Here is a 25,838-nt window from a genome sequence, read left to right as displayed (position 1 = left end):
GCTTCTTGTCAAGTTCTGAGGAAGAACATATTCCTCATTTTTCACAGCCTTTTTACTTTGCAAGGGCTTTACTGGTACTGACCATTTCCAAGGGCTGAAACTTCATGCACGTTGACGAAGTGGGGGGCCATCACCAGTAACGTCCAGTTCTCATGGGCTTAAAAGTATCAGGCGGAGGGCAAGGAGTTGGGAAAGAGTAGCAGAGCTATGCTGCAGCAAAAGAAGGAAGGGGGGGGCCCTTAGAGGAACTCATCCCGCATATAGGCGTCTATCCAGAGCCAGTGACTCTTCCCCAGTTTCACCAAAACTCCTGGCAGGCTGTCAGCTCCTCCACTGCTTGCTCTACATTGGCCCATCTGTAGTCATTCTACCTGTCCTCTCTTGTGGGGTCCCAAAACCAGGGAGAGGAAGGTGTCTCTTGTTGACCCATGAGCACTGCCTGCCCTTCGTGGGCTGCTTCACCGGGGCTCTGCCTGACAGGCATCTGCTCATGAGACCTGTGGTTGCATTACGTTTGTTGCTCAGTTGTTTAACAAAGTGCTTTTAATGGAAATGTGAAACCGGATAGAAATACAAAGCCTAATGGAATAATCTCTTAATTGCAGTTCTGTAAATGACTATTCAGCACATGATTACTGTACTTGCAGGGGGGACAGTGGGGAGGAAAGAATATTGAATGAAAGACAGTAAACACTTCAGCTGCTAAGAATGATGATTTATTGCCAATCTGAGCATCAGGCTAAGCAGGGCAAATAAACTGACAATAGTAAGTGCCTTTGGAGGTAGAAATTGCCTCATTCACGGTATTCACTGTGTGGGACACACAAATTCTACCAGGATAAATGCACAAAGCGTGATTAATTAATAGTGGCGAGATACTCATGCATGCACTGTCCTTAGGCAACCCAGAAAAAGTATTAATCAGCACATTGCCCAATTATTGGCAGATAACTCCTGGTATGTAGTAGTTTGCCATTTCAGCTAGAAAATGCATTGTTCCTCTGCCTCCCTATAAAAATCATGGCTTTTGCTGTGTTATGTGGTTCACAAAAAATACGTCATGTTTTTAAGCGGCGAAGGAGATGTGCTTAAAGGCACGTTGACATTATAAATTTTTGGTATTGCTGTAAGCCTTTCAAGACACATTAGTCCTTACAGAAGCTGTGTCTGTCTTTCGGATATCTCACCTAGGTTAGGCAGCGGCACATAAAAAATTAGCTTGGTATTGAGCTGGCAGTTGATTTGGTGTACAGCTGTGTGCTCCCCAGAACAGAGCATGGTTATCGGGGAATGTGTGCTCCAAGAGCATATGTTGCTCAGGGAGACAAGGTAAGTGTTCTGGAAGCGGCCTTGCCGGTTCCCACGAGCACTCCCTTTTCCCCACAATTTACTGTGTGGTTTCCCCATGCTGCCTAGGAACAAGGACGCCTGATTTCGCCTGCTTGCGGAAGCCCCTCTGTCACTGAAGCCTTTCTTCGTGTGTTGGGGTCATCCCTCGTGCCTGTTGGACTCTCTCTTTCTCTCTCTGGTGCACACAAATGCAGACCAAGTGCCATGCCCGCACCAAGCAAGTTGGGGAGATTTCCAGTGTTTGCAGTGGGTCTTGGCGATGCCAAACCCACACTGCTGTCCCGTGGGAACTGGAGCTAGCTGTTGCTTTTGATCTGAGCCGGTGTGTGATGTTCCCACTGCCTGCATGCAAGTGTTGCTAATGATGGTAAAGCTGAGCAGTTCGCCGTTTCTCATCCACCTTCCAATACTGAGGGAAAGATAGGAGCTTTTCAAATAGAGGTTCAGATGATGCAAGGAATTTTTTTTTTTAATTGGAAAATTAGAAAGAAAATTTGAAAAAATATGTTCAGAATTGAAGGGAAAAAGTATTTATAGCTTTTTTTATTATCATTCTCTTAAAGGAGTGGATTTTTGTAGTTGCCAGAAGTTATAGCTTGTCTAAAATGAACTGCATGTAAATATTTTTAAAAAGCAGGAAAAAGTAAAGATAAGATACTTCAGAGTGTATATTGGACCAGCATATGCTTTGCAATGGGCATTAGACATGCATCGGTACCTGCCTAATGCACCCTGTCATGGATTATTGCTCTTGCATAGTTTGAACTCCTTCCAAGTCCTTTTGAATGACAATGAGATGCTTTGTTATATAGACATCAGGCTAATGATTTAAATGCAGTTTGAAACTCCAGCATAGAGAGGTGCTCAGATACTGGAGCATGTGTGCCCCTTAATAAAATTGAACAACAACCATAGGAAAATTAGCAGGCGCTTGTGTGTGTAGATGGAAAAATTAGGAAATACTTCTGGAATAATTATAGTTTGGCAGAGACTGTAGGAAAGATTTTTAAATAGGTTTTTCAGCATATAAACAGATCTTTTCAACAAACATTGCTAATCTCTTTTTGTTCCTACTTAGTCCTTGCTATACAGATAAGACTTGTCCAAACTGTTACTCGGTACCTGCTGTTATGTAAGTGGAAAACTCAAAAGAATAGGAAACCTTTTCATTCATGCATGATTTTTTTTGCTGCTAATTCCTATGAAAGTATGAAAGAATTTACGTCTTTGATAGTCTTAAATTTTTTCTTAATCCCAAATTAGTTACAGTACTGTCCTATTGCTGTTCATAGTTAGGTCTGATTTAGTCAATTATTGGGGAAGGGTTATACACAGAGAGTACGTTTCACCAAAAAATTACAGATTTGCTCATGTGCTTAGTAGGTTGCAGGGTGTTAAAGAATTGCGCAAAACCATATTTCTGAGACAGTTTTAAATGCTCATATTTGTAGGTTTTGCTTTTGTTATGCTTCATAGCAATTTAAAGTACTGATACCATTTGATGTGTAGTTTATTCTTTAAACAACTTCAGGCTTGCAGTCAAATGCTTTGCAGGAACAAATGTAAAGGCTGATGTTACCTTCCTTTTTACATGGGGCTTTATTTGCATTAAGCTGTAGGGCTTCAGGGGTACACGTTAGCCCAACGCTGGGATGGTAGCAGAGAGTAGAAAGCAGGACCCTTCTGGTGGTGCAGGAAACATGAGGTGAAAGGCTCTTGCGCTCTGCAGCAGTCTCACTGACAGCCTTGCAAACTGTCTGATAGCATTTAGGAAAGTCTGGGTGGAATCAGGTCTTTGAAAAACGTAGCAGTTTTTTGGAAGTGTTTAAGGGAACAGGCTTACATGCTTTACAATGGTAGAGATGGTTCTGTTGCCTCAGGAGGAGGATTGTCAAAAGATAGGTTGTGATGTACGTGCATGTATTTGTGTGTCATGCAAAGCAAGACAAAGTAATGCTGAAACTGGTGCTCCACCTACATGATGTGGTGTGGGGAGTGTTCAGGGGCTCTTTGTGGAGAAATGGTGCTGAAGTTGAGCTGTGTGTGACATGAGGGTGTGATGCACTGTGTGGCAATAAATGTGTGATGTGACACCTGTGGACTGCATGGCAATGTGGCTGATGGACTTAAGAGCTGCTTGGCAGAGCATGGCCAAGGTCAGCTGATATCAGGCTCCTACAGAAAACGAGTGATAGTCACACAGCTGGAGGTACAGGCTCGTTAGCTATGTGAGGAGGAGTACTATGTGAGAAGAAATTTAAAATGCAGACACATGAAGCAGCTGCTCACTAAACATTTCAGTTTCTTTTTTGCTAACTATGTATCTTGTTAAAATTCTCTGGTGTAGTGGAGAACAATAATGTTGGGGATTTTTTAATAGCATTTAGGAAACCAGTTCAATAAAATTGGTGAACAAAAGGCATATCCACCTGAATAATTTTAATGTAGTCTTAAAGTAGAAAATTTATTGCATTTGACTTCCTGCACTTGCAATAAGCTTTTATGTATACTTGAAGAACTAGGGTAGAAAAATAGACTGAGACACCTGAATCCTTGATTTAACTTGCAAAATGATTTCATATGGAAAACTAAACATTGAGTTTTTTCCTGAGATATAATAGCTGATATCATCTAGATTTTTTTTTTTTTAACTTTGCTGTAACCTACTTTTTTCTTCAGACCTTTTAACAGAGACAGTTCTTTGAAAGGCTTTTCACAGGTTGGGGGGAACCATTTGGCTTTGCTTTACTGAATACTTCTGTGCTAGGTCAGGAATAAAATATTTGGACAGTTGGTCTGAAGAAACAGTCTAAGCAATCACAGTTTCATTTCCTACAGTCAGTAAGATGGAAATGTGTGTGAATCAAAATCTTGTAATTGTGTGAAAAAATGAATTAAAATAGTTCTGGGAAATCAATATTAAAGGCAAAACCTTTTTCTTGATCCCTTACGTGATTATTTGGCTCTTTCTCAGCCAGTACTAGTTTGCAACAGTCTTTTCACCTAATCTCTCAGATCTCCAAGATTTGCCGGTGATATACATTCTTTTGGAGCCTATTTTAAAAAAATAGAAACCTGATTTCATTTTTACATTCCATTTTTTGTAGATTGCTACTGCGAAAGTATGGTTCTCTTGCTGCCTTTAAACCTACTCCCAATAAATTGGTTGTACTGAACAACAACAACAATAAAAAAGATGTATCAAAGCAAAAGCAAATGAACAGGAAGGATAGATCTTATATAGGGTAGAATGTAGGTTTTACCCTATGTTTTTGCCCAGGCAAACCTGGAACAGTTCATCTGAGGTGCTGGATTTCTGCTGCTGAGAGGAGGAATTGAGAGGCAGATGGGTATGGTGGGAGATGTCATGCAGCATTTCACTGAAGAAGGTCTTCAGATTGAGCGGGCAGCATCTGATAGCCACTTCTGTCTATTCAAGTATGCCTTATCAGCATTAGAAACAGTGATATTTTGCTAGTGGTGGGTGACCTGATAAAACACCACAGTCATGGTCTCTGCATTTCCACTGGGGAACACCATCTCATTGTGCCGGGCAGTTGTGCACACGCATGCAGCTTAAGACTATCCCTGCTCTGAAAGTCTTGCTGCTTACCATGTAGTAGTTCCCCTGTTCTTCTGCTCATGTGACGGACTTAAAGAGCTGTCAACAGAAAGATTTGGTATAGAAGTAGTAGCTTCAGTGGTGCACTGAAGTGCAGAGTGCTAAAGGATCCAACCGGGCTTAACAAAACTTGAGTTTTGGCACTCTTCCACTGATTTTACTTCAATCACATCATTTACTTCAATCACATCATTTACTTCAATCACTTCATTTTCTGGAGCTGGGGTTTGTAAGCTAATGCTTGAGTTAGTTTTATTTATGTGTTTCAGGCTGGGTTAAATGACTGAGAGAAGTGCACGATTGTTTTTATTATGAGTGGCACGTAGATAATCAAGAGGGAGAAACATTGTGGGAGTGGATAATGCTGCAGGGCAGTCCGTTCCTGAGTGCTGAGAGTTGTTCTGGGTGCTGTAATCCTGGTGGAGAGCAGATGATGTCAAGCGGGGTCTCTGACTGGTGTACTAACCTTAATTTTTCTTATTGCCCTCATGCTGTCTGAACACTGACTTGTCCAAACAAATTGCCACTGTGCTGCTCTAACATGGCCAAATATGAGTTCATTTATACATTGTTAATTCATGGCAGTTGCTAAGCGCTTTACCTCTGTTTTCATCAAGAGGGGAAAAAAACCCCACCTTGCAGCATGCTGCAGGTGCTATGAAGGCAGGGTAAGTACCACTGAAGTAGTTACTTAAGCAGCTGACGCACGGCAGGTTATTACCCTGCTGCCAGCATGCCTGTGCTTGCCCTGTGGCAAGTTAGGAATAATACAGGGTTGCTTTTTGTTGATGGGAGACTGTATGACCACCTTTGACTTTTAAATCCATAAAAATGAGGAAAGGTCACTTCTGAGAAGTAGTAGATCTTGATCTTGTGTTCAGGATGGATTTGCATGTGAAACAGCTGGTTTAAAAGCTGAACTCTGGCTACAGGAAGATTTATCTAACTGCAGTAAGTTTTTAACAAAATCAGACTGTAGGTAGCACACTTATGTAGGAGACTGGCTACTTTTTCAGAAGGCTGTGTACTATGAAAACAGTTCTTTTGCAACCTTGGGTTACTACAGTACATCTGTGGTTACTTAAACACACACTTTCCCTAGTGAGGTTTGATCCTAGGTCACTTCCTTTTAAAGTTACTTTGCATCTGTGTTGTATTGTAGTGTTTAGACTGGGTGGAGCAAGATCAGCCCTGATCAACCCTGGAAAGTGACTGTGCTTTGTGTAAATGTGTTTTTCAACTGTTTCTATCTTCCTCCTCCTTATCTGAGGAAATCAAAATGGGAGTGCATCATCAGAGATAATTTCTCCCTTGCCCATTGACACTTTTTTTTGGCAGGTTTCTCAACATCTAGCATTATTCTGCAAGAAACAACCCTGGAGAAAATTCCGTGACTTCTCCCTGTCTTTTTCCTCTATTGTTTATGTATTATTTTCTCACATCATTTTTGCATTAATTCTGTAGAGGCGTACTTGACACTCAGTGAGGGCCTTGTGACAATTTTTTTCATGTGTAGTACTCGGTAGAAGTCTGGGATTTGATCTGTAAGTGTGCCACAGTTCTTATGTGGGAACGTCTTCTGGCTTTAGGAAGGCAGGTAAAAATATGTTCATCTTCATGGCTATAAGTGCTAGTAAAGTTACTATCCTAGCGTGTGTGGCACTTGGTAGGTAAAAACACAAAAACAGGAATAGCTGGTTTTTGTGGTAAAGGTGCCTTACAGGCTCTTAGGGGTATTTTTCCATAGCCACTGGTAATATGTTGTTTGTAACTGGGGAAAGCTTGCTGCTGGGGCGTAGCTTTACGTGAGATGTCACTGTATGTGCATATGAAGTATTTGATCAGAAATGACCCTCTATGGACAGTATTTTAAATGCAAAATTAACTGTACCTTCTGTGTAAAAGTCCTTTTTCTGCACTCATTTTTCACAGAACTCTTTTGAAGGGAAAAAAAAAGTAAATTGAATTCTTGTGTTGATTGTCATACTGTGCTCTACTGGAAAAACTATTGCTTTGTTTTGTGTTTGTTATCTTAAAATAATGAGCACATGTTAAGTTAGAGTTTCTTTACAATTAAAAAAAAAGACAATGTCAACTCAGGAAGCATGCTTTTCAGGATAGGAGAAGGGAAAGGAGAAGAATGGAAGGATATAAAGCCATCCACCAAGTATATGCTCCTCTGTAAACTAAGCAAACCTGTTTAGTGATGTCTTCTACTTGCTTGTCCACTTAATGTCAGAATCTGCCTGTTTCTGGCTGTTTCTTAAGCAATCCAGATGAATTTGTAGGCAATGTAGTATATGCAAGGAGTGGTGAGTTACTACAGTAAGTCTGTGCATAGCAATGTCCAAGATGTTTACAGACATCAGGTATGTCAGTGAAAAATTCTGTTCTGCTCACATGAAAAGCGTTTTGTGGCCTTGAACCAACAATGTTTCTTAATTGGTTCGACTCAGCTGCCCTTAACTTGATTCAACCAGACAGCTTGTGTCTTTCGGTCATTTGGTGTACCTGCTGGCGCTTAGAAGGAAGATGAAATGTTGCTAATGCTTGCTCTGTCATGTAGAGGCACTTGAGATGGTGGTATGAATGCAGATGCTCTAGGCTGTGTTATGCAGCATGGCTGTTCTCATTGGAAAAGAAGCTAACATGGAATGACTGCCTCAGCACAGGCATCGGGAAGATAACATGCAAGGCTTGTCAGAATGGAGCCTAAGCTAATGCAAGATGATGCCAGGACAAATCCAGAAGAAAGAAGAACGATAGATGAAAACTCAAATGTGATCCTGCAGTCACTCTGCTGATGGATGGTGCTTATTGAAGGCTATGCTAGGAGTCTTCTAAAAAGTCCTTTCTAAATAGTTTATGAACTTGCACGCTGAAGCAGGTTTTGTGAGGGGGTGCAGGAAGTGCTTAGAAATGGTGTGAGTGTGGGACCACTTGAAAGAAGACAAGTAGAATGGAGTGGAATAAGAATGTGAATTAGTTGCATGACCATTGTGGGAGCAGCAAGAGGAACAGAGTGGCTGGCCTTTGAAATCTGTTTTTCCTGTGTTTTGACCGTAGATGTTTTCTGTTTGAGCTAAACTTCCAAGCAGACTCAAAGTTTACATTCTGGTAGAAAGGCTACACCCCATATGTTTGTTGATAGTGCCAAAGCCTTTTATTTACTTTCAGCAGCCTTTGATCTAGGAAGGCATGATGTAAGTACCTTTGAAGGGTAAATGTCTTTTCTGTTTGTGTGATCATTTCCTCAGGCCTTTTTGCAGACAGGTCTTGGGGTGATCGCGGGTGACTCAGCATCCCCTCCCTGTTAGAGCAGGATCTGCTCAGCAGGGAATGCCATTTCTCTAAACAGACCGATTCTCAGACAAAGACAGGATGTAGCATGCTGTCAGAGGGATCGGAGTGTGCATTTCTCAAAGTACCAGTTTGAGCTTAACCAGTTTGGTCTTGGGTCTGAGAGTGCACTGCGGGAGCGCCTCCAGAGGCACTTGGGTCTATGTGAAAATGTTTGCTCAGCGGTGCAACAGAGGAGTGTAACTGTTAGTGGCAAATTGAAGTTTCCCATTTTGATACAAAGAATGAAGTTTAGAGTAACTCATTCTTCACTGTCTTCACAAAGTAACCTCAGTCATTTGGGCATGTATCTATCTGCATCCTCACTAACTTTTTGGTCCTTGCTGATGAAGTGAGAAGAGGCATGGATGGGATCCTCTTGCCTGCAAAAGCTACTCACATGTAAGCTCAGTCGTGTCACAGTTGGGTCACCACAACCAAGGCTGCTTGGTGTGTAGCTGCCAGGGGGCTCTTGGAGCCTGAGGAGCAGTCCTGCACTCAGGTCCCATCCTACGCTGCACATCTAGAGTTGTTCTGTCAGTGCTGCAGCAAAGGCACCAGCAGCTTTGTCTGAATTTTTCTGTGCATATTCAATTACTGAAATAGCATTTGAGTTGCAGATCTTTACTCACCTACCCAAAAAAGTCATATGTGCCTTCAGGGCCGAAAGGCAGTCAGACCACTTACTTGGCTTGCAGAAATCCTGAGATGTGTGCCTGATGAATTAGGCTGCTGTATAGAGAACGCCTTGTCTCCAAGTGGCGAAGTGGTCCATATTTTTCATTGCAAGTACCTGGTGATTTACATTTTTCACATTTCCTCCTTTGCCTGCCACATCCAGATCAAAGAAAGCCTTAAATTCATTATTGTTCCAACGCGTTGTCTGCTTTCCTTGTAATTACGCTTCACACATCCTCACCTTCTTAGAGAAGCCCTCCTAGTATATTTGCATTTAGATGGAGAATGACAACTTTCGTGTTCTCTGTGTAACTTATAATTAACACCTTTTCTGACAGCGTTCTATTAACATCAGCGTACATGGGGTGAGGTTGAAAGCCTGGGTTTCTTTAGAGACTTCAGTTTTGCAGCATCACTAGTGGAGAGAATGCCTCTTGGTTTGTTCAGGTGCTTAGACTACAGCAACATAGTTAAGTGCTGTTATTGAAGACAACTAAGTGAAGATTGTATAAACTGAAATAATTGTCACATTTTTCCAAATTTTCTAAGTTGCTGCTGTATGCAGCTGTTAGTGAGGCTGGCCCTCAGCATGAACTCCTGTTTTTTGTTGGGAGCATCTTTCTGCTAACCGGCTCTGACTGTTTGCATGCTGTATTCTGGACTCTCGGGGGTTCATCACTCTGGGAGGGGGTCATTTGTGTTATATATTCATTGTGAGGCTTTCTTTCCTCTTGCAATCAAAAGCTTTCTGCTTGTAGGGTGGTAAATGGTATCACTGTGGAGACTGAGGAACGATCGACTTGGGTATGAGAGCTCCTGTCACAGTGGAGGGGAGGAGGAATAGGATGCCCTGCTCCTAGGGGAGCACTGCAGCTCAGAGCACTCCTATCGGAAGTATTTTTGGCTGGAGAGTGACACACCTTTTTTGAAAGTATCCAAGGCCTGTCTGGTGCAATATCTATAGTAGCTTTCATTTACAACTACATAAAAGTCAGATTTTAAACATTCTGGTGCGTGAGGGAAAATCCAAGAAATAAACCTTTCATTTGTTTACCTTTTTTGACTAAGCAGAGAAGAGATTGTTACCATAATTTATTTGCATCTTTTCACAAATCCTTTTCTTCCTCTTTGGAGCCTTCAGTGGTTTGTAGACTGTAGGCTGAGAAATATTTATCTGAATCCTGGGATGTGTTTTTTAAGTGCAAAGCCATTTAAGGATTTGGGGTTTTTAGGCTCAGTTCTGTGAAGGGTTTGCCAAGTTTGAAGATCATGTGAGTTCCCAATTCCTGCCAAAGTCACTGGGCGCTGCAGGGGCTCAGCTCTTCTCAGGAAATGTTCAGGCTTACTCTTGGGAACTGCTTGACAAAGAAAGGCCTATTGATGCCGAAAGGAAGCAAAAACCTTTTAATGGCTGAGTAATGAATATATTTTTAAACTTGGCAACAGCAATAGGGAACAAATAAGTAAGGACTTGAATCCAAAGATTACCGTGGAAGAGGCAGAGTGAGAAGATGCTTAATGTTATATAGGTAGAACTGATTTTTTTCTGGCAAAAGCCAACTTAGCTTCTACATAAGCAAACTGGCAGTTCCCTGCTGCCTGTTAAAACATCCCAGCCATTCTCCACTGCGTTTTCTTTGGTGTAACCTAGAGGGCTGTGTATTTCAAACAGAGGTATATTCAGCATCATTTTTCCATGTGGTTGAAGGGAAGCTTGCAGCAGTACTGGATTTTTCTTGGAACATTATTTTTGTTCAAAAGTATTTGCCAGGAGTTTCTTGCAATCGTCGTGGAAGTATGGATGGACTGTGGGGCCTTCATCTCTTGCTCAGTCAGTAAACAGGGCTGGATAGACTTGATGAGCTGAAGGAGCTAGAGGAAGCAAAACTTGAAAAACAGATTTCAACTCATTTTTTTCCAGTGTGAAAATATGTATTTTTGGAAAGGGTATACCAAAGCTGGTTGATGACGATGCAGAAAATAATTGACTAACTGCACCATCTGTTGTGCTTCTGCCGTATGTTTTCCTCTTATCATTTGTTTCTGTTCAAAGTGTGTGTTCTGTGAAATAGTGTTTGATGTGAAACAGAACTTAAAAATACCCAGCAAGTCACAAGTTGACGATGTTTCCATAAAGGAAAGGAAGCAAAGGTTGAGTCGAGGCATTTTTGGTGATGCTTGGTATTAACTTTAATGTCATCCTTTCATCTGTTTGTCTTACAGTCACTGTCAGGCAAGCTGCTTAGGTGATACAGTGTGAGAGCTGAGCACATCTGTGATGCTTGGTAACTTTCTGTGCCATGCGTTTATCAATGTTTCTTTTCAAGCTGATGGACTGATGAATGAAACTGCATATTTAACCTTTGTAGATGTGATCCTGGCTGTATAAATTGGTGGTGAGTCTTCTGTGGAGACTTGTGGAGCATCAGAGCCAGGGCACTGCAGCAAGGATGTTACAGTGCATCCGTGTGATTTGTGTTTAATCTTTTTTTGGGGGCGTTGTGTCTTGCCTTGAAATTAAACAAGAATAGGTCTCAATCTTGAGAAATATTGGTCAGCAGCTTCTTGTGATAAAAAGAGAGTCCATTTTAATGACAAAACAGCTTCAATAAATTTGTGATTTCCTGCAGTTGTACTAAAAGGAAATGTTCTCTCTCAATGTTTCGGAGGAAGAGGTTCTGCGCATTCAGAAGGAAGTGAGCGTCGTTTGTGTGTTTGCCTTTTAGCCTTTCTCCACCCCCTTCCCTGCTGCTGGAATAATTCCTTTTGGGAGCCAATAACAGATCTTATTACTATTAAAACTAAAACAGATTTTTATTTTCATTTCATTTTCATTTGGAGTACACACAGGAAAGGAGGAGAGGCAGAATTTCTTCCTGCACCAGCCTATTTTTTGAAAATGTTGTCATGGGCTGGATTGTCACATATCAGCATTTGAAACTCTGCAGTAAGGATTGTCGTGTCACTGAGAGTGGCTTCAGAGCACGTTGGTATTTTCACGGTTTCAGTTACAGACCCGAGCCTGGATGATGTCGTGGGTCTGGTTGTATGCTTTGAACTTTCTGAACCAAATCTCTTATTACTGGAGCCAGTGGTCTACCTTCGCCAGCATGGACTGCTTTAAGCCTATGAGTGTTTTACTGTATTAGTGTGTAGCAAAGCATGATTTGGGTTTTTTGTGGCACGGCAGGGGTGGGATTTGTGGATGTGTTTACTTCTTGTAAAGCACGTTTGAAGATGATCAGGACTGAACTAATGTTTCAGATGTTCAGTCTAGTCTCATTTGCCTGTTTTGAACATACAGTGTTTTTGGGTTTTCCTGGTGACACGTCGAGTGTAGCCCAGCTGCAGCCCAGCCCTTTTTAACTCTCCAATTTTGAGCTGTTTTGCCCCTGAAGACAGACAGGGTGGGACTGTGGAATCCCCCAGGTCCCAGGCTCCCATGTGCTTGGCATGTTGGTACTAAGCCTGGAGGTCCAGTTTCACAAAGCATTTCCACAAATTGGTAAAAAAGAGCTTGGGGGTGATTCTGAGGTTTTTTGAGTTCTCATTCTAGGAAAATATAAGCATGAAAGCTGCTAATCTGGGGAAGTTCCTGAAGAACAGGAGCTGGGGTTCACCGTGCAGCTTTGGCTACAGCGAGGTTAGGGCCCCGTCTGTGCATGTGCGAGGGGACATCCTGCTGGAGCTGGGCAGGCGGCTTTGCCGCACAGGTTTCCTCTGGTGGCGCCTGGCAGGCCGTGGAGACCTCCTCTCCTCTTGGCACGGGTCCACACAGGGCCTGAGCTGACTGTGGTTCTCAGATGCTTTCTGCCTGGCTTCCTAACGCTGACTTTGGGGAAACTGTGCAGTGTTATGAGTTACAGCATAGCCCAGGTTTTCAAAAGCTTTAAAGAGCATATTCATGAATACCCTAAATGGTCAGGTTAATGGTGGACAGAAACAGTGTCTCCACAGATGTTTGGAGATCTAGGATAACTATAGGTTTATATTAAAAAAGTGGACACTTCAGTAGACAGCAGAGGCTTCTGCTCTGAATTAGGAACACCATCTAGTGCAATACAGCTTGTTTTTAAACAGAAGCCCCTCAGTATGAGATGAGGCAGCATGTACAGAAACTTGACAGCTACATGATAAAATGTATGAATTAAAATGTTTTAGCTGTTGTCTTCAGGTAGTTTAAGGGCTTGTCTCTAACTTAGAGGGCTGGTGCTCTCAACTGCATGACCAAGTAAGTAGCTACTTGGTGTTTATTCCCTTATCCTTCTTTTAAAACTGTACCTCCTTCTGTGCACTGAAGTTGGAGGAAAACTGAGAACGGAAGTTGGTTTGATCCATTTCAGAAAGAGAGGCAGAGGGTGGATGGAGATCCTGAACAGCAGCAAAACGGAGGGCAATGACCCCATGCCTGGCTGAATGGGTAGCTGTGCCTGGCCAGCAGCCTGGACCACTAGTCACCATGACAGCATGAAGAGGTCTGCAGTAGTAACAACGCATGACTAACTTCGCTGAGCAGTGCCCAGTAGTGCTGTACGTGTGAGAGCACCAGAGTCTGCTGGGCTGTCCCGGAGCAGGCACGTTCATCATCATCTAAACCCGCAGGAACTGGCATTATGGCAAAAAGGCGGTGTCCCTTCCCCTCCCCTCTGTCCCTCCTCTCTTCACACACTCTTTAAAAAGAATTTACTGCTGGGAAGAGAGCTTGGGGTCAAGGAAGGTTCAGGGAAAGAAAAGGCCTTTAGAGGTATTACAGCTGCTGGTTTTGCAGCAAGCGGCATGTAAGATGTTTTACATTCAGTGTTGGGATACATATAGGAAGGATAGCTACTTCTCATCGTAAATATTGTTGTTGCAAGAGACACAAGTTATGGTTGTTTAGGGTTTTCCTTTTGTTTGAATGTAATCAGAACCTCTGAGCAAAACAGTTTGATTGCTCTGAATTTGGATGCTCTCCAGCCTAGGAATAGAAGGATATCCGTAATCCACATAGATGTAGCACACTGTTTTAGTAGAAAGCAATTTGCAGGGTCATAATATGTGGCCTGGGATTTTTTTTTAAATTTTTTTATTATTATTATTATTTTTTTATTACTGTTAGTCTTTAAACTACTTGCAAATTGTGGGCTTCTCTTGCTCTAAGTTGAGGGATCTAGTGAGATGTTTGCAGCAAGGCATAATGTAAAACAAGAACTCTGATTGGGCAGCACTGACAGCAGATTTTATCCTGGGAGAACAAATAAAAATAGCCCATGAGGTTTTCCCCCGTGCTTCCAACATGTCAGACTGATGTTCGGCTTGCCTCCTTTCCAGTATATTTTTGCTCATGCATGTGTGTCCATATACATGTTCTGTTTTGTCTTAATAATTAAGACTTGATGTTATTGTTAAGAGAGTTTGTGATAAAGAGGATGAAATATGAGAGTGACAATATTGTGCTAATGCTTTGGTTTATGAATAACATTTATGAACTCAAACTTTTAATATTTGAGGGTTGTTTGTTTTCTTGGGGGGTGGGTGTTTTGTTTGGTTTGTTTTTTGGGTTGGGGTTTTTTTTTTTTTGTTGGTAAGGTGCAGGAGCTGAACCTTGTGAGCTGGTGTATAATGTCCAAATGACAACTTCCTGTCATTTTGCTAGAGGTTTGCTCATGGGTGCCCAAGGTCAGGCCTATTTTGCATGACTGAAGAATGTGCTCTCATTGCTCAACACAAGGTCCGTTGAAACCGATAAGAATTTTTTTGCCTGTTTCAGTGGGCTTTGGCTCACCCTCCTGCTCTGCAAGTTGAAACAACCGAACAAAACACAAAACTTCTCGGTTACAATTTCTACTTGCTTGTTTAGCGACAGAGTCTCACTGTGGAGCGATTCAACCAGCCAGGTTGCTCTTCCAGCCGGGGAGGTAACACATGTGCTTATGCTGATATTTGTGGATCATCTCTGATGCTTTTTGATCTTGGGTTTACTGCTGATAGTGCCATGCTGTTTTGTATTTTCCTGCAAGAATAGTAATCTGAAAAATTTAGAGCTCCTGCCCTTTTTACCCAGTAACTATAGAAAAAAAAAATGTTAATACCAAGTCATGTTCTGTATAGGTTTATCATACGAAGGAAGAACATGGGTGAACATGTGGATCCCCACTGACTCCCCATGTCAGCCATCTGGTGTGTGGAAATGATACTGGGCATGTTAACTCTATTCATCTGAAGTACTGCCTGTATTTTTCATTTGTTTAAGAAAGTTCACAGAATCACAGAATCATTAAGATTGGAAAAGACCTTCAAGATCATCAAGTCCAACCATCAACCCAACATCACCATGCCCACTAAACCATGTCCTGAAATGTCACATCCACACATTTTTTGAACATTTCCAGTAGTCCACCACCTCCCTGGGCAACCTGTTCCAATGCTTGACTACTCTCTCCGTAAAGAATTTTTTCCTAATATCTAATCTAAACCTCATCATGTGCAACTTGAGGCCATTTCCTCTCTTCCTATTGCTAGTTACTTGGGAGAAGAGGCCAACACCCATGTTGCCACAACCCCCTTTCAGGTAGTTGTAGAGAGCGATAAGGTCTCCCCTCAGCCTCCTCTTCTCCAGACTGAACAACCCCAGCTCCCTCAACCACTCTTCATAAGACTTGTGCTCCAGACCCCCTCACCAGCTTCGTTGCCCTTCTTTGGACACGCTCAAGCACCTCAACATCCTTTTTGTAGTGAGGGGCCCAAAACTGAACACAGGATTCAAAGGTGCAGCCTCACCAGTGCTGAGTACAGGGGCACAATCACTTCCCTACTCCTGCTGGCCACACGATTTCTGATACAGGCCAGGATGCTGTTGGCCACCTTGGTCACCTGGGCACACTGCTGGCTCATGGTCAGCTGTGTGTCAACCAGCACCCCCAGGTCCTTTTCTGCCGGGCAGCTCTCCAGCCACTCCCCAAGCCTGTAGCATTGCGTGGGGTGTTGCGACCCAAGTGCAGGACCTGGCACTTGGCCTTACTAAACCTCATACAGTCGACCTCTGCCCATCGATCCAGCCTGTCCAGATCCCTCTGCAAAGCCCTCCTACCCTCCAGCAGATCAACACTCCCACTCAACTTGGTGTCATCTGCAAACTGACTGAAGGGGCACTTGATCCCCTCATCCAGGTCATCAATAAAGATATCGAACAAGACTTGGACCCAGAACTGAGCTCTGGGGAACACCGCTTGTGACTGGCCATCAACTGGATTTAACTCCATTCACCACAACTCTCTGGGCTTGGCCATCCAGCCAGTTCTTTACCCAGAAAAGAGTACACCCGTCTAAGCCGTGAGCCACCAGTTTCTCTAGGAGAATGCTGTGGGAGATGCTGTCAAAGGCTTTACTAAAGTCCAGATGGACAACATCCACAGCCTTTCCCTCATCCACTAAGTGGGTCATCTCCTTGCTAATAAAATCTATGTGAAGAAGCTGATCAGGGATCAAATTTTAGTTTATTGTTGAAAGCTAGACAAGCAGGGGGTATTGAAGTCATCACAAGATAGGATACTTGACTGTAGTAGCATGTGGAGGCTGTTACTCAAAGTCCTCAGTGCTTTACAGGAATGGCCACTCCTACAGTAGTGCACCTTGAAAGGTCTCAAATATTCAAATACTACTGCATGTGCCATACTAAATAATAATGCAGATCATAAAGTGATGTGTTATGCTCTAGTAGTGACGTTAGAGTTTTTGAAAGGTAACTGGGGTTGTTAGGTTGGGAACAGGTCTGTTAGAAGAGAAGTTACTCTTTTAGTCTTGACAGTGTTCCCCAAGAGACTTGTGTTCAACCTCATGGCTTTTATGTCTGTCTTTGTCACCTCTGGAAAAGGCAAACAATATCTTACCTGGGAAGATAAAATGAGATTGGCTCATTTTTAAAAAGAGATGAATTGGCTGTGACTTTTGTCCTTATGTATTGTTTAGATGCACGTTTTAAACCGCTTTCATTTCTTATCATCTGGGGCTTCAGCAAAGAGCTGTGCCAGGTCAACAGCTTGTCTCTGGGAGGCCTGGATCTGAAGTGCTGCAACAATCTGTAAATCGCAGTAGCAAAATCTGTTTTGGGGAAAGCTAGCATACTATCTGTGTGTGCTGTGTACTCAGTCAATGCCATGAGTAGTTTAATAAGTATTAGGGAGAAAACAAACAAAACCAAGTATGTATATTTAATGTTGCAGTTGTATTAAAAAGTACTGTGTAGGTCTGAGTGCTTGGCACTCATGGTGTGGATCAAGACAGAAATAACAGGTTGGGCTGAGTGTCAGCGGCATTGTGCAGACCAAAACGTGTACGTGTATCAAAAGACACGAAGTGGAAGAAGGAGCTTTGCTCTTTTTAACACAGCTGTAACACTTGTAAAAAGTAGGTCCCCTTTGTGTCTTTTAATTTCCTGTGTGTGTCTCTGTCTGTTGGATGATGAAAACTATGGCAGAAGAACTGACAGGGAAAAACATGACTGGGAAAACAGCTGAAGGAGCACAACTTAAAACTGTCCTTTTGTACCTTCAGCATTGCTCTGAATGCTGTCGTTAGGCTCAAAAAGATACTTGGTGGTAGCTTTCAAAAGGGAAAAGTCAAAGTGGGTGTGGGAGAGATGGAGCTGAGCACCTGGTTGCAGTAAGAGTCTTGATCAGTCCGAACACGTCAGAAGAGCTCCTTGCAAAAGAGTCGTATAATTTGTTAAGGGAAGATAATGACTGCAAGGCAAAGAGGTTGGGAAATGGCAAGAAATGAGGACTTGCCACCAAGGCCAGCGTTTTTGTTCCTTTGTCGTCCCTACTGTTGGCTTGCGTGCTTGTGCAGCCACAGGGGAAATAGGCTGGGGACCAGTGGGGGAAAAGTAGCTGATTGATCCAGGTTAAATCACTCCCATGAAAAAAAACCCAAAACTTTGTTCTACAGTTGATGTCAGTGTTCCTGACACTGGGCCATGGTGTCACATTGGTGAAGAGGTTTCAGAGGTCTCCTTCATGCTAAAAGCCAGCGTCTTAGCTGTTAAAACCATCTTTTGTGTTTTTTTTCATGCTTGCTGTTAAGCAAGTTTTTTTTGAAGTTTATATAAAGGATATTTACAGAATAAGTTTTTACTTCCTGGAATGTTTGGAAAATGGTGTTTCATTCAGGAAGAATTTTCCAGCTAACTTGAACAGATATGTTTAAAAAATGTTGTCTACTTGAAATGCATTCACTTAAAAAAATCATTTGCACGCATACAATTTCAAGTAGTAGATGTAGCCAAGATTGCTTCTAGTTTGCCTTATAATTCCTCTCAATTTTTTGTCTTCTGCAGTTGCTATCTCCCATATCTGGCTGCACAAAGCTTTCCTGGCACACGCAGGACAACTGACCAACTAACTGATTATACATATGAAATTGCTCACTTGCAAAATGACATCAGATGCACAGAGGAAATGCTTCTATTACATATTGCTTGTAACAGAATGATTGTACATATTTACTGAATTGGTGATCTGTGTGGTTGTTTTTTTCTAATTTTTAAAATTGCTTGCATTGTTTGGAGAAGTGGGGTACATCAGGCTTACTGGAAACTTCTGTTTTGCTATGTTTGGAAACAATTCAGCACTAACAAAGTTGGAAACTATTTTAAATGTGCATAGTCTAACCCCTGAATATGTGTTTTTCTGTCTTAGTGGCACAAGTACATCCTTGCTGCAGTTCCATATATGGAAATTTGCCATCAGACAGCATCGTTTTCCAGAGCTCACATTGAGTCAGGATACCGCCTCTGCAGTAGTCAGAGCTCTTGGTTAACTGTTGCAGCAAAGCCAGTCCTCTACCTCTCCTTTAGGGATGAATATTGGTGTGGTATTTGAGAACAAATCAGTGGTGGGAAAGACAAGGTTCTTCCCTTCCAAACTGGGACACTTGAGAAGTTGAGTGTACTAAGAAGAATATAGGAATTGTATGTACGCAGTAGACATAATAGTATGCAGTAGCACAATAGGAGAGAAAGACCTGCATCCACGTACTGTGCCTGCATGGTTTTTCTTCCCAAATGTCCATAAATATTAAAGCAGTAGATTTCCTTATTTTGCAGTAGAATTTCACAGAGGAGGTGTATTTTAAAGGATCTGGTTTTCCATGAAGTCATCCTGCTATGCATGTGACACAGCTTTATTGCTGTTTTGATGTGGCGCTGGTGGAACTGAGTGCATGTGTATGTGGTTGAGGAGGAACAGGGGCATTCAACCTGATGTCTTCCAAATTTCTGAGACCTTCTCTTTAAATACATTTACGTGATTGCTTTAAATGCCACTACATGGTTTGACAGGTAAGCAGCTTTCCAAATGTCTGTTTAAAGTAGAGAGTAAGTTTTCAAGCCTGTTTATAAAGTAGGCAAAATTCAATCTCTGAAAGTGGCAACACCTTCAAAATAGTGGATTCTTTTTTACTCTCAGTAAAACAGAGAGTAAAACTCAGAACAGTGGGGGTGGAAGTCTGGAGGAGAATGAGAATGGTAGTTTTCACATCCATCATTGCAACTGGATTTGCCAGCTCATGTGCTTATCACCTGTGTTGACTTCTCAATCTGTGTTTAACAATTAAATGGATGGATAGTTTTCCCACCCTTCTTGATGTATGATATAAAGAGTAGAAGGATGAGAGATGAGAAGGATGCATGCTGTACCTTATATGTTACATTATGCGGTATGGCAAATACTTGACATAACTGATTTGTCAGCTGTAACTACCCCGTGGATTTCAAAATTAGTTTCATGTTGGACCTATACTATTGTCTGAAAAAACCACAGTTTCTGCACAAAGTACATATTTGATAGCACCGGTGTAAAGTGTTAACCATCATTTCTTTCGCTGTTTCCTAAAGCTTGTACAACGAGGACAGAAACTTGCTGCGTATTCGAGAGAAAGAGAGACGGAATCAGGAGGCTCTGCAGGAGAAAGACAAGTTCCCTGAGAAGACTCCCCTCTTTGCAGAACCCTACAAGGTAATGGAGGGGGTGGTATGGAAGAGGAGAGCTGTGGCCTCTGCATACGGTACAGTAGACTTGAGCATGATACGTTCAAACATAGCATCTTCCCATTGGCTTAACTTAAGCCATCAGAGTATATGTGCTTAAAGCTCTGTAGATGGTGCAAGTGCAGCGTTTGGGTTGGGCAGATTCGCTTAGGGGCCTCCTGTAGTCTCGGAGTTTGAGGGAGAGTGCGGAAGGGCAGCTTGGCTGCCTGTCTGCAGTGTGGTTCAAACAAACTGGTCTGATGTTAGTGTTCCTGAAGACTGCAGGTGCACATGCAGTCTTGGCTTAGAAGAACTAATACTCTCTAGAAGAACTAGAACTCTTTGGAGAGAGTGCACACAAGATCAAGATGAACTTGCATAACTTCACTCACGGTGATGCATGGTGATTAAAATAAGATCCTGAAGAATATATATTCTTGAGCTGGATCTCCTGGGGTGGGGCGGTCCATGCTTTTTAAATTTCCCCCTCTCTATTCTTCTGTTGCAGACTAATAAAGAAGATGAGTTGTCAAGCCGAATTCAGAACACGCTGGGCAATTATGAGGAGGTCAAGGAGCTCATCAGCAACAAATCCCATCAGAATCTCATAGGGATTCCAAAAAGTGTTGCTCCTCCGATCCCACAAGGAAAGCCTGATCGCCCATACTTCCCTGAAAAGACCAGCCATACATTACCATCTTCATTCCACTGCACAACCCGCCATCCACCCATGGGACCTATGGTTGTAGCTCCTCCCCCTCCAAGCCACTCCATTCACTACCAAAAGGCACAATCAAGAACAGAACCAGCTTCAGGTTTGCACACCAAGAGTCACAGCTTATCCAATGGTCAGAGCCAAGGTCAAGAACATGATCGTGGTGGCCAGGAAAGTCACGCAGGTTTTCACCACAAGAGAAATGACAGGCGTGTGGTTGGTGAAGGTCGTGCTAATGAACTGCAGCCCTCCCTTTTGGCGCTTTCTCCATTGCTATCATCTTTGTCTTCTCCAGTGGCACCCCTGTCACCTGTACATTCCAGCCAGCATAACAATTCCAGGTCACAGAACATCAGCAAAAGTCATGGGCCGACCTACAGTCAAACAAAATCATCTCAGGACCTAGTGACAGGATCACAGGAGAAGGAAAGTCGGGACAGCTCAGCCATTAACCTGACCAGCACCACTCAGCCTTCTTCTCAGACTTTTCCCCCACCTTTGCCATCGAAAACCAGTGCAATGCAGCAGAAACCAACTGCCTATGTCAGACCAATGGATGGCCAAGATCAGGCACCAGTTGAATCACCAGAGCTCAAACCTCTTCTGGAGGAATACCATGGAGAACCCTATGAAAAAATCTCAGATTTGAAGGCAAATGCCAAAGCCAAACTATCCAAACTGGAAATCCCTTCTGAGCCCGTAGAGGTGAGTGCAGTTGTTGGTGGGCTTTGTTGCCAGCAAGGTACGTTCAGCTGTGGGAGAACAGGTCATCAAAGGGCAGAGACTACCAGAAGCAATGATGGCTGTGCACATGTTGTCGTGTTTAGAAGGTACACTTTAAGGTTGGCTTTTGCTGACGTGGGTGAGATGCCTGTTCAGATTGTGAAAATACAATGCTTGCCATGATTCTTTGGTTTTCTCAGTGAGGCTGCAACAGGTTTTATGGTTAGAGAGACTGCTTCTGTTGCTATAATTTTTGTTTTGCCTATAAAGATTGTTGAAAAGGAGAAGGGGGATTTGATATGCTGAGAAGGTCAAGTGGTGATGCACCTGCAGTTAGTACATGCAGAGTGTCAGTACTCAGTCTGAGTGCCTGATGGGTAGAAGTGCCAAATCCTCACTGAGTATTGGGACAGCTGACTGTGCAGTGAGTTCTGTGAGTTCTTACTAGTAGGTTGAAGGTTTTGGGTCTTTGTGTAAGTGACTGCAAACACCACAGGGTTCTCCTAAGTGAGTATGTAAGACCTCACTGTAGACCCTCAGGAAAGTATTAATGTGAACAAAAAATATCCTGTAGATTTCTGCCAGATGGATTTAGCCTAGCTTCCTTGGGAAGCACGACACTGTTCTGTCTCCTGCTTCATGAAATGCCTTTTGAGCAAGTTCTGAAAGGTTAAGTTTAGTGCAGTGGTGGAATTCCCAACGATAGCAAGATCCTAAAAGTTCTGTAAAATTTTGCATTCTAGCAAAGATGATATCCTCTTTCTTGTCCCAACTACGAGCAAAATGAGCAGAACTCTGCTGTGTATGTGTTCTTATCAACAGAAGGCAGCCTGGGCAATAAGCTTGAGCACACTTTCGTTCTAGTCACTTGTCCTTCCTCTGCCAAGGACTGAAAGGGATGTTGCAAAAGACGTGGGGTGAGAAGCTGCAGTTGTTGCAGTGAAGAGATGGCAGTTGATCCAAAGACCACAATGTATTGCATGTAAACCTTTGGTTATTCCTGCTAATCTGAGAACCGCTTCTTTCTAATATGTATTATTTTCTTGAGAGCAAAACACTACCTTCTTCATTTGCCCCCCTTTAAAAACGAATAGTGTTTTGGGGTTTAGGTTTCAATCTTTAGTTAGAATCTGCAGTTTCAACCTGCAGTTGGATTTCTGTCTTCAGGTGCTCTTTCATCTTTTATTTTGCTCTTTTGGCCATTTTCATGGATTGCTCTTTTCCAGGTTGAGACATTTCAATTGATTGCGGCAAGGGTTGAGTTCAGCGTATTGCAGATTAGCAGGTGCAATTCAGAACATAATGCTGTTGCTCTTGTACTACTTAAGTGTCCCTCTTTCCAGAGGGAAGAAAACTTGTGAGAATATGGATTTTTTTGGTATAGCTCTCCCTGCATCTTGAGTTGGTTAGAGATCATATGCAGTGTGTGGTAGAGACTGGCACAGTTGAGCTGGGTTAGTCTGTTCTAGCTTTCACTTGAGAGAAAAACAAAAGGGTAGTGGTCAGAGTGGTTGGGAAGGCTTTTCCAAAGACTTCAGAAAGAATTTCGCCCTGCCCTGAAGTCCAGTGGCTTCACAAGGAGCAGGAGTGTTGTTTAGGAGACTATGAGGAAACTTTAGGGGATGGGGATGGCTGGAATTATAGTTGCTTCTTAACCAGGCAGTTAAGAAGTGGTTCTTTCCTTTATAATTATTTTGATGCAGGAAGATTCCTTGTTGTAGTCCATCTTGTTTTTACTGACCCTAAGACCAATTTGTCATGTGTGATGGAGGCAGAAGCCTTGGATTTTAGATGTGTGCTGTAGGTCAAAGTGGCTTGAGGCTTGCACTGCTAAAGCAGTGGGAGAGGAGGGGCAGTGTTGTTGTACATGTGTTGTTCAGCAAACGCATGCTCTTTTTCACTGTGCCCTTCAGAGCCCATTGTTTCAGCTTTCCTAAGAGACCAGCACACTGATTCTGCCTGCCTTGTGGCACAGCTTCCCTGCAAGCTCAAAGGCACTTGGTTCCCAGGTACACTTGACAGTTTTACCATGCCTATCTTAGCACTGAGAATATTGCTATGTCCTATGGGATGTAGGATTCCACAGTGCTGACCAAAGGCAGCTGGGCAAGGAGAGATAGTGAGATAGTTTTAAAATTATATTTTGCCTTTGTAATAAAAAGGGAGAGTGTGGGTGCGGTCTGCTTTTCATGGAAAAGCTGTTGATCAGCTGCAAATGGCTGTAGGCAATTTCTGATGGAAAATGAGAGGAAGCTGGCAAAATGACATTGTTGAGAAGTTGTGAAAATATTTTCATGCTGAGAGACTTTATTTGCTTCAAAGTAGGTTTGACATTGCACATCATACCTCAAAATAGGAAGTGCATTGTGGTCTGTATTTCGTTGTTTGCTTGACCGGGTATTTTACTCCTCGGGGTGAAGTAAAGCAGTGCAGGGTCTTACCTTCTTTCTGCATTAATCATTCTTCATTATCCATTGCCAAAAAGATAAAGGGCATTTCAGGGTTTAAAACTTCTTGCAATTTTTTTGGTGGTGTTGTTTGAGAGGTCATGCTTATTTTTCAGAAATGAGAATTCCCTGTTCTCTCCCAACTCCTGGTCCCATTTCTATTTTCATTTTACCCCTTTCCCATCCCTATGCTTTTTGTGTCATCTCATGTATCTCTGGTTTAATATAATTTTATATAGGGCAGTGTTAGCTATGGTGCTGTGTGCTGAATGAAACTTCTTTCTCACTTTCCATTGAGCACGTAACTCTGAATCCAAATGCCCATAAAAATCCTACAGCTGCCAGAGTATGAGTAGTGTTACCCAATGCTGGTGCGGGAGCGCTATTAGATCTGTGGCAGAGTAAGAACATAATAAAAAGGCAATGGAATATAATGAAAGAAATGGCTTTGCACAAACCAAAACCCTGGGTTTAATTATATGCTTAGTACATTTTGAAGCTGATAGATGAAACCTTTTATGAATATGCTGAATGATCCTCATTTGAGGTAGGTATCTTTAGGCTGTGACCTCTGGCTCTTTGCTATGCATAGGAGTTTTGGATAACGGCGCTCTAAGCTCTAGTGAAAAATCCATTACTTCATTTTCTGCTTGTTTCAGGCTTGTCATTATCATATTTACTTAATTCTGTTTGCTTTCAATGATTAACATATATTTCATGATACGATCTTTCAGTGCTAAAGCCTGGAGAGTGATGAGGCAGAAACAGTGTGGTTGTACACCTGGATATATTCCCTTGCACACATGGATATATTCCCCGTGTGCTGGATGTACAATGCGAGAGAGTTGATTGGGGAACAGGGGTGGGCTGGCTTTTAGGAAACATCCAGTGAGGTATGTTCCATGCAGGTGAAAGATTCACCCAAAGAAAGGATCTTGGAAGGCTAAGGCGGGGGGGGGCGGTGTGTGTGGCGGGGGGAGTCCTTCAGCTGAAAGGCTGGCCCTCCCTTTTGTTTTTGGTGAAACAGGAGCTGCAGAGAGGCTCCTGCCCTCCCATGACCCTGAGAGTGAATAGGTCTAGACCAGCAGAAATTCGGTTGTTCGTCCCGCTTCTTCCCAGCCACTGGGAGCATGGTTTTACATGGTTTTACAGATTTTATTTGAACTGTTTCGTCCCAGTTGTACTGAACAGCCACATGCCAAATACAGTTTTTCCCGTGATCTCCCTTGACATCATTTAGGAAAGCCATTTCTTCTACCACATGTTTTTTGGCTAATTGAATTTCTAAGTCGTGTGTCACCTGCAGCTGTGAATTCATTATTGACAGCTTCTGTTCATGGCAACACTGACAAGTTAAGCCTTTCAGTCTGAATAGACAAGCAGATTCACTGTAGAGTGAATTAATCCACAGTGGATAACTGTGCAGTGACTCACTTTGCATTCACATAAAGAAGCTGAACAGCTCTTTCCCCAAATAAAAACCATTGCTTTCAGATGTCATCCCTGTCTCTTTAAGGCATCTTTCCAGATTTATTGCGAGAAGACTTAAAAACATAGAATACGTGAAGCTCAGATGTATCCCTTGTCTTGTGTGCCAGGTTTTACCTCTGCCCCCAGAACCTAAACAAAGATGCTTTTAAAGCCATTCTCTCTTTTCACATCTTTAGGAGAGCCAAAGCGCCAACAGAGACCCTTGTATTACCTCCATTGACAAAGACTGTGATGTCTTAAAGGGAATTGGCTTGACGGGGCCAAGAAGCAGTGGGGCTGTTTTCAGAGAGAGTGTTTATAAATCCTCGAGCCCTATTAAGTGCATAGTGTCTGGAGGAATGTGTAGCACTTGATGCTTACTGAAGATTTGGCTTTGTTTTCTTGGCAGTTTCGTAAATGTTAGGCAGTAGCTCCTTTTATCTCATGTAATGAGACCTCATCAGAATCTCCTCTTTCACCTACAAACTGGGA

General features: G+C 42.6%; 1 protein-coding gene across 1 annotated transcript in view; it reads left to right on the top strand.

Annotated features, from left to right (window-relative positions):
* Positions 1-1,290: 1,290 nt before the first annotated feature.
* The window catches only part of AFF1 (ALF transcription elongation factor 1), a gene marked incomplete at both ends in the record, with an annotated part of 81,253 nt that continues 56,705 nt past the window's right edge, over positions 1,291-25,838 (top strand). Inside the window, 4 exons of the mRNA XM_081999616.1 lie at positions 1,291-1,329; positions 18,664-18,833; positions 19,860-19,980; positions 20,500-21,411. Coding sequence (XP_081855742.1) covers positions 1,291-1,329; positions 18,664-18,833; positions 19,860-19,980; positions 20,500-21,411 — 1,242 coding nt within the window. The remainder of the gene's footprint in view (positions 1,330-18,663; positions 18,834-19,859; positions 19,981-20,499; positions 21,412-25,838) is intronic.

The sequence above is a fragment of the Phaethon aethereus genome (genome assembly GCF_964289735.1).
Source record: "Phaethon aethereus genome assembly, chromosome: 4".
NCBI lineage: Eukaryota > Metazoa > Chordata > Aves > Phaethontiformes > Phaethontidae > Phaethon > Phaethon aethereus.
This window is presented reverse-complemented; position numbering and strand designations above follow the sequence as displayed.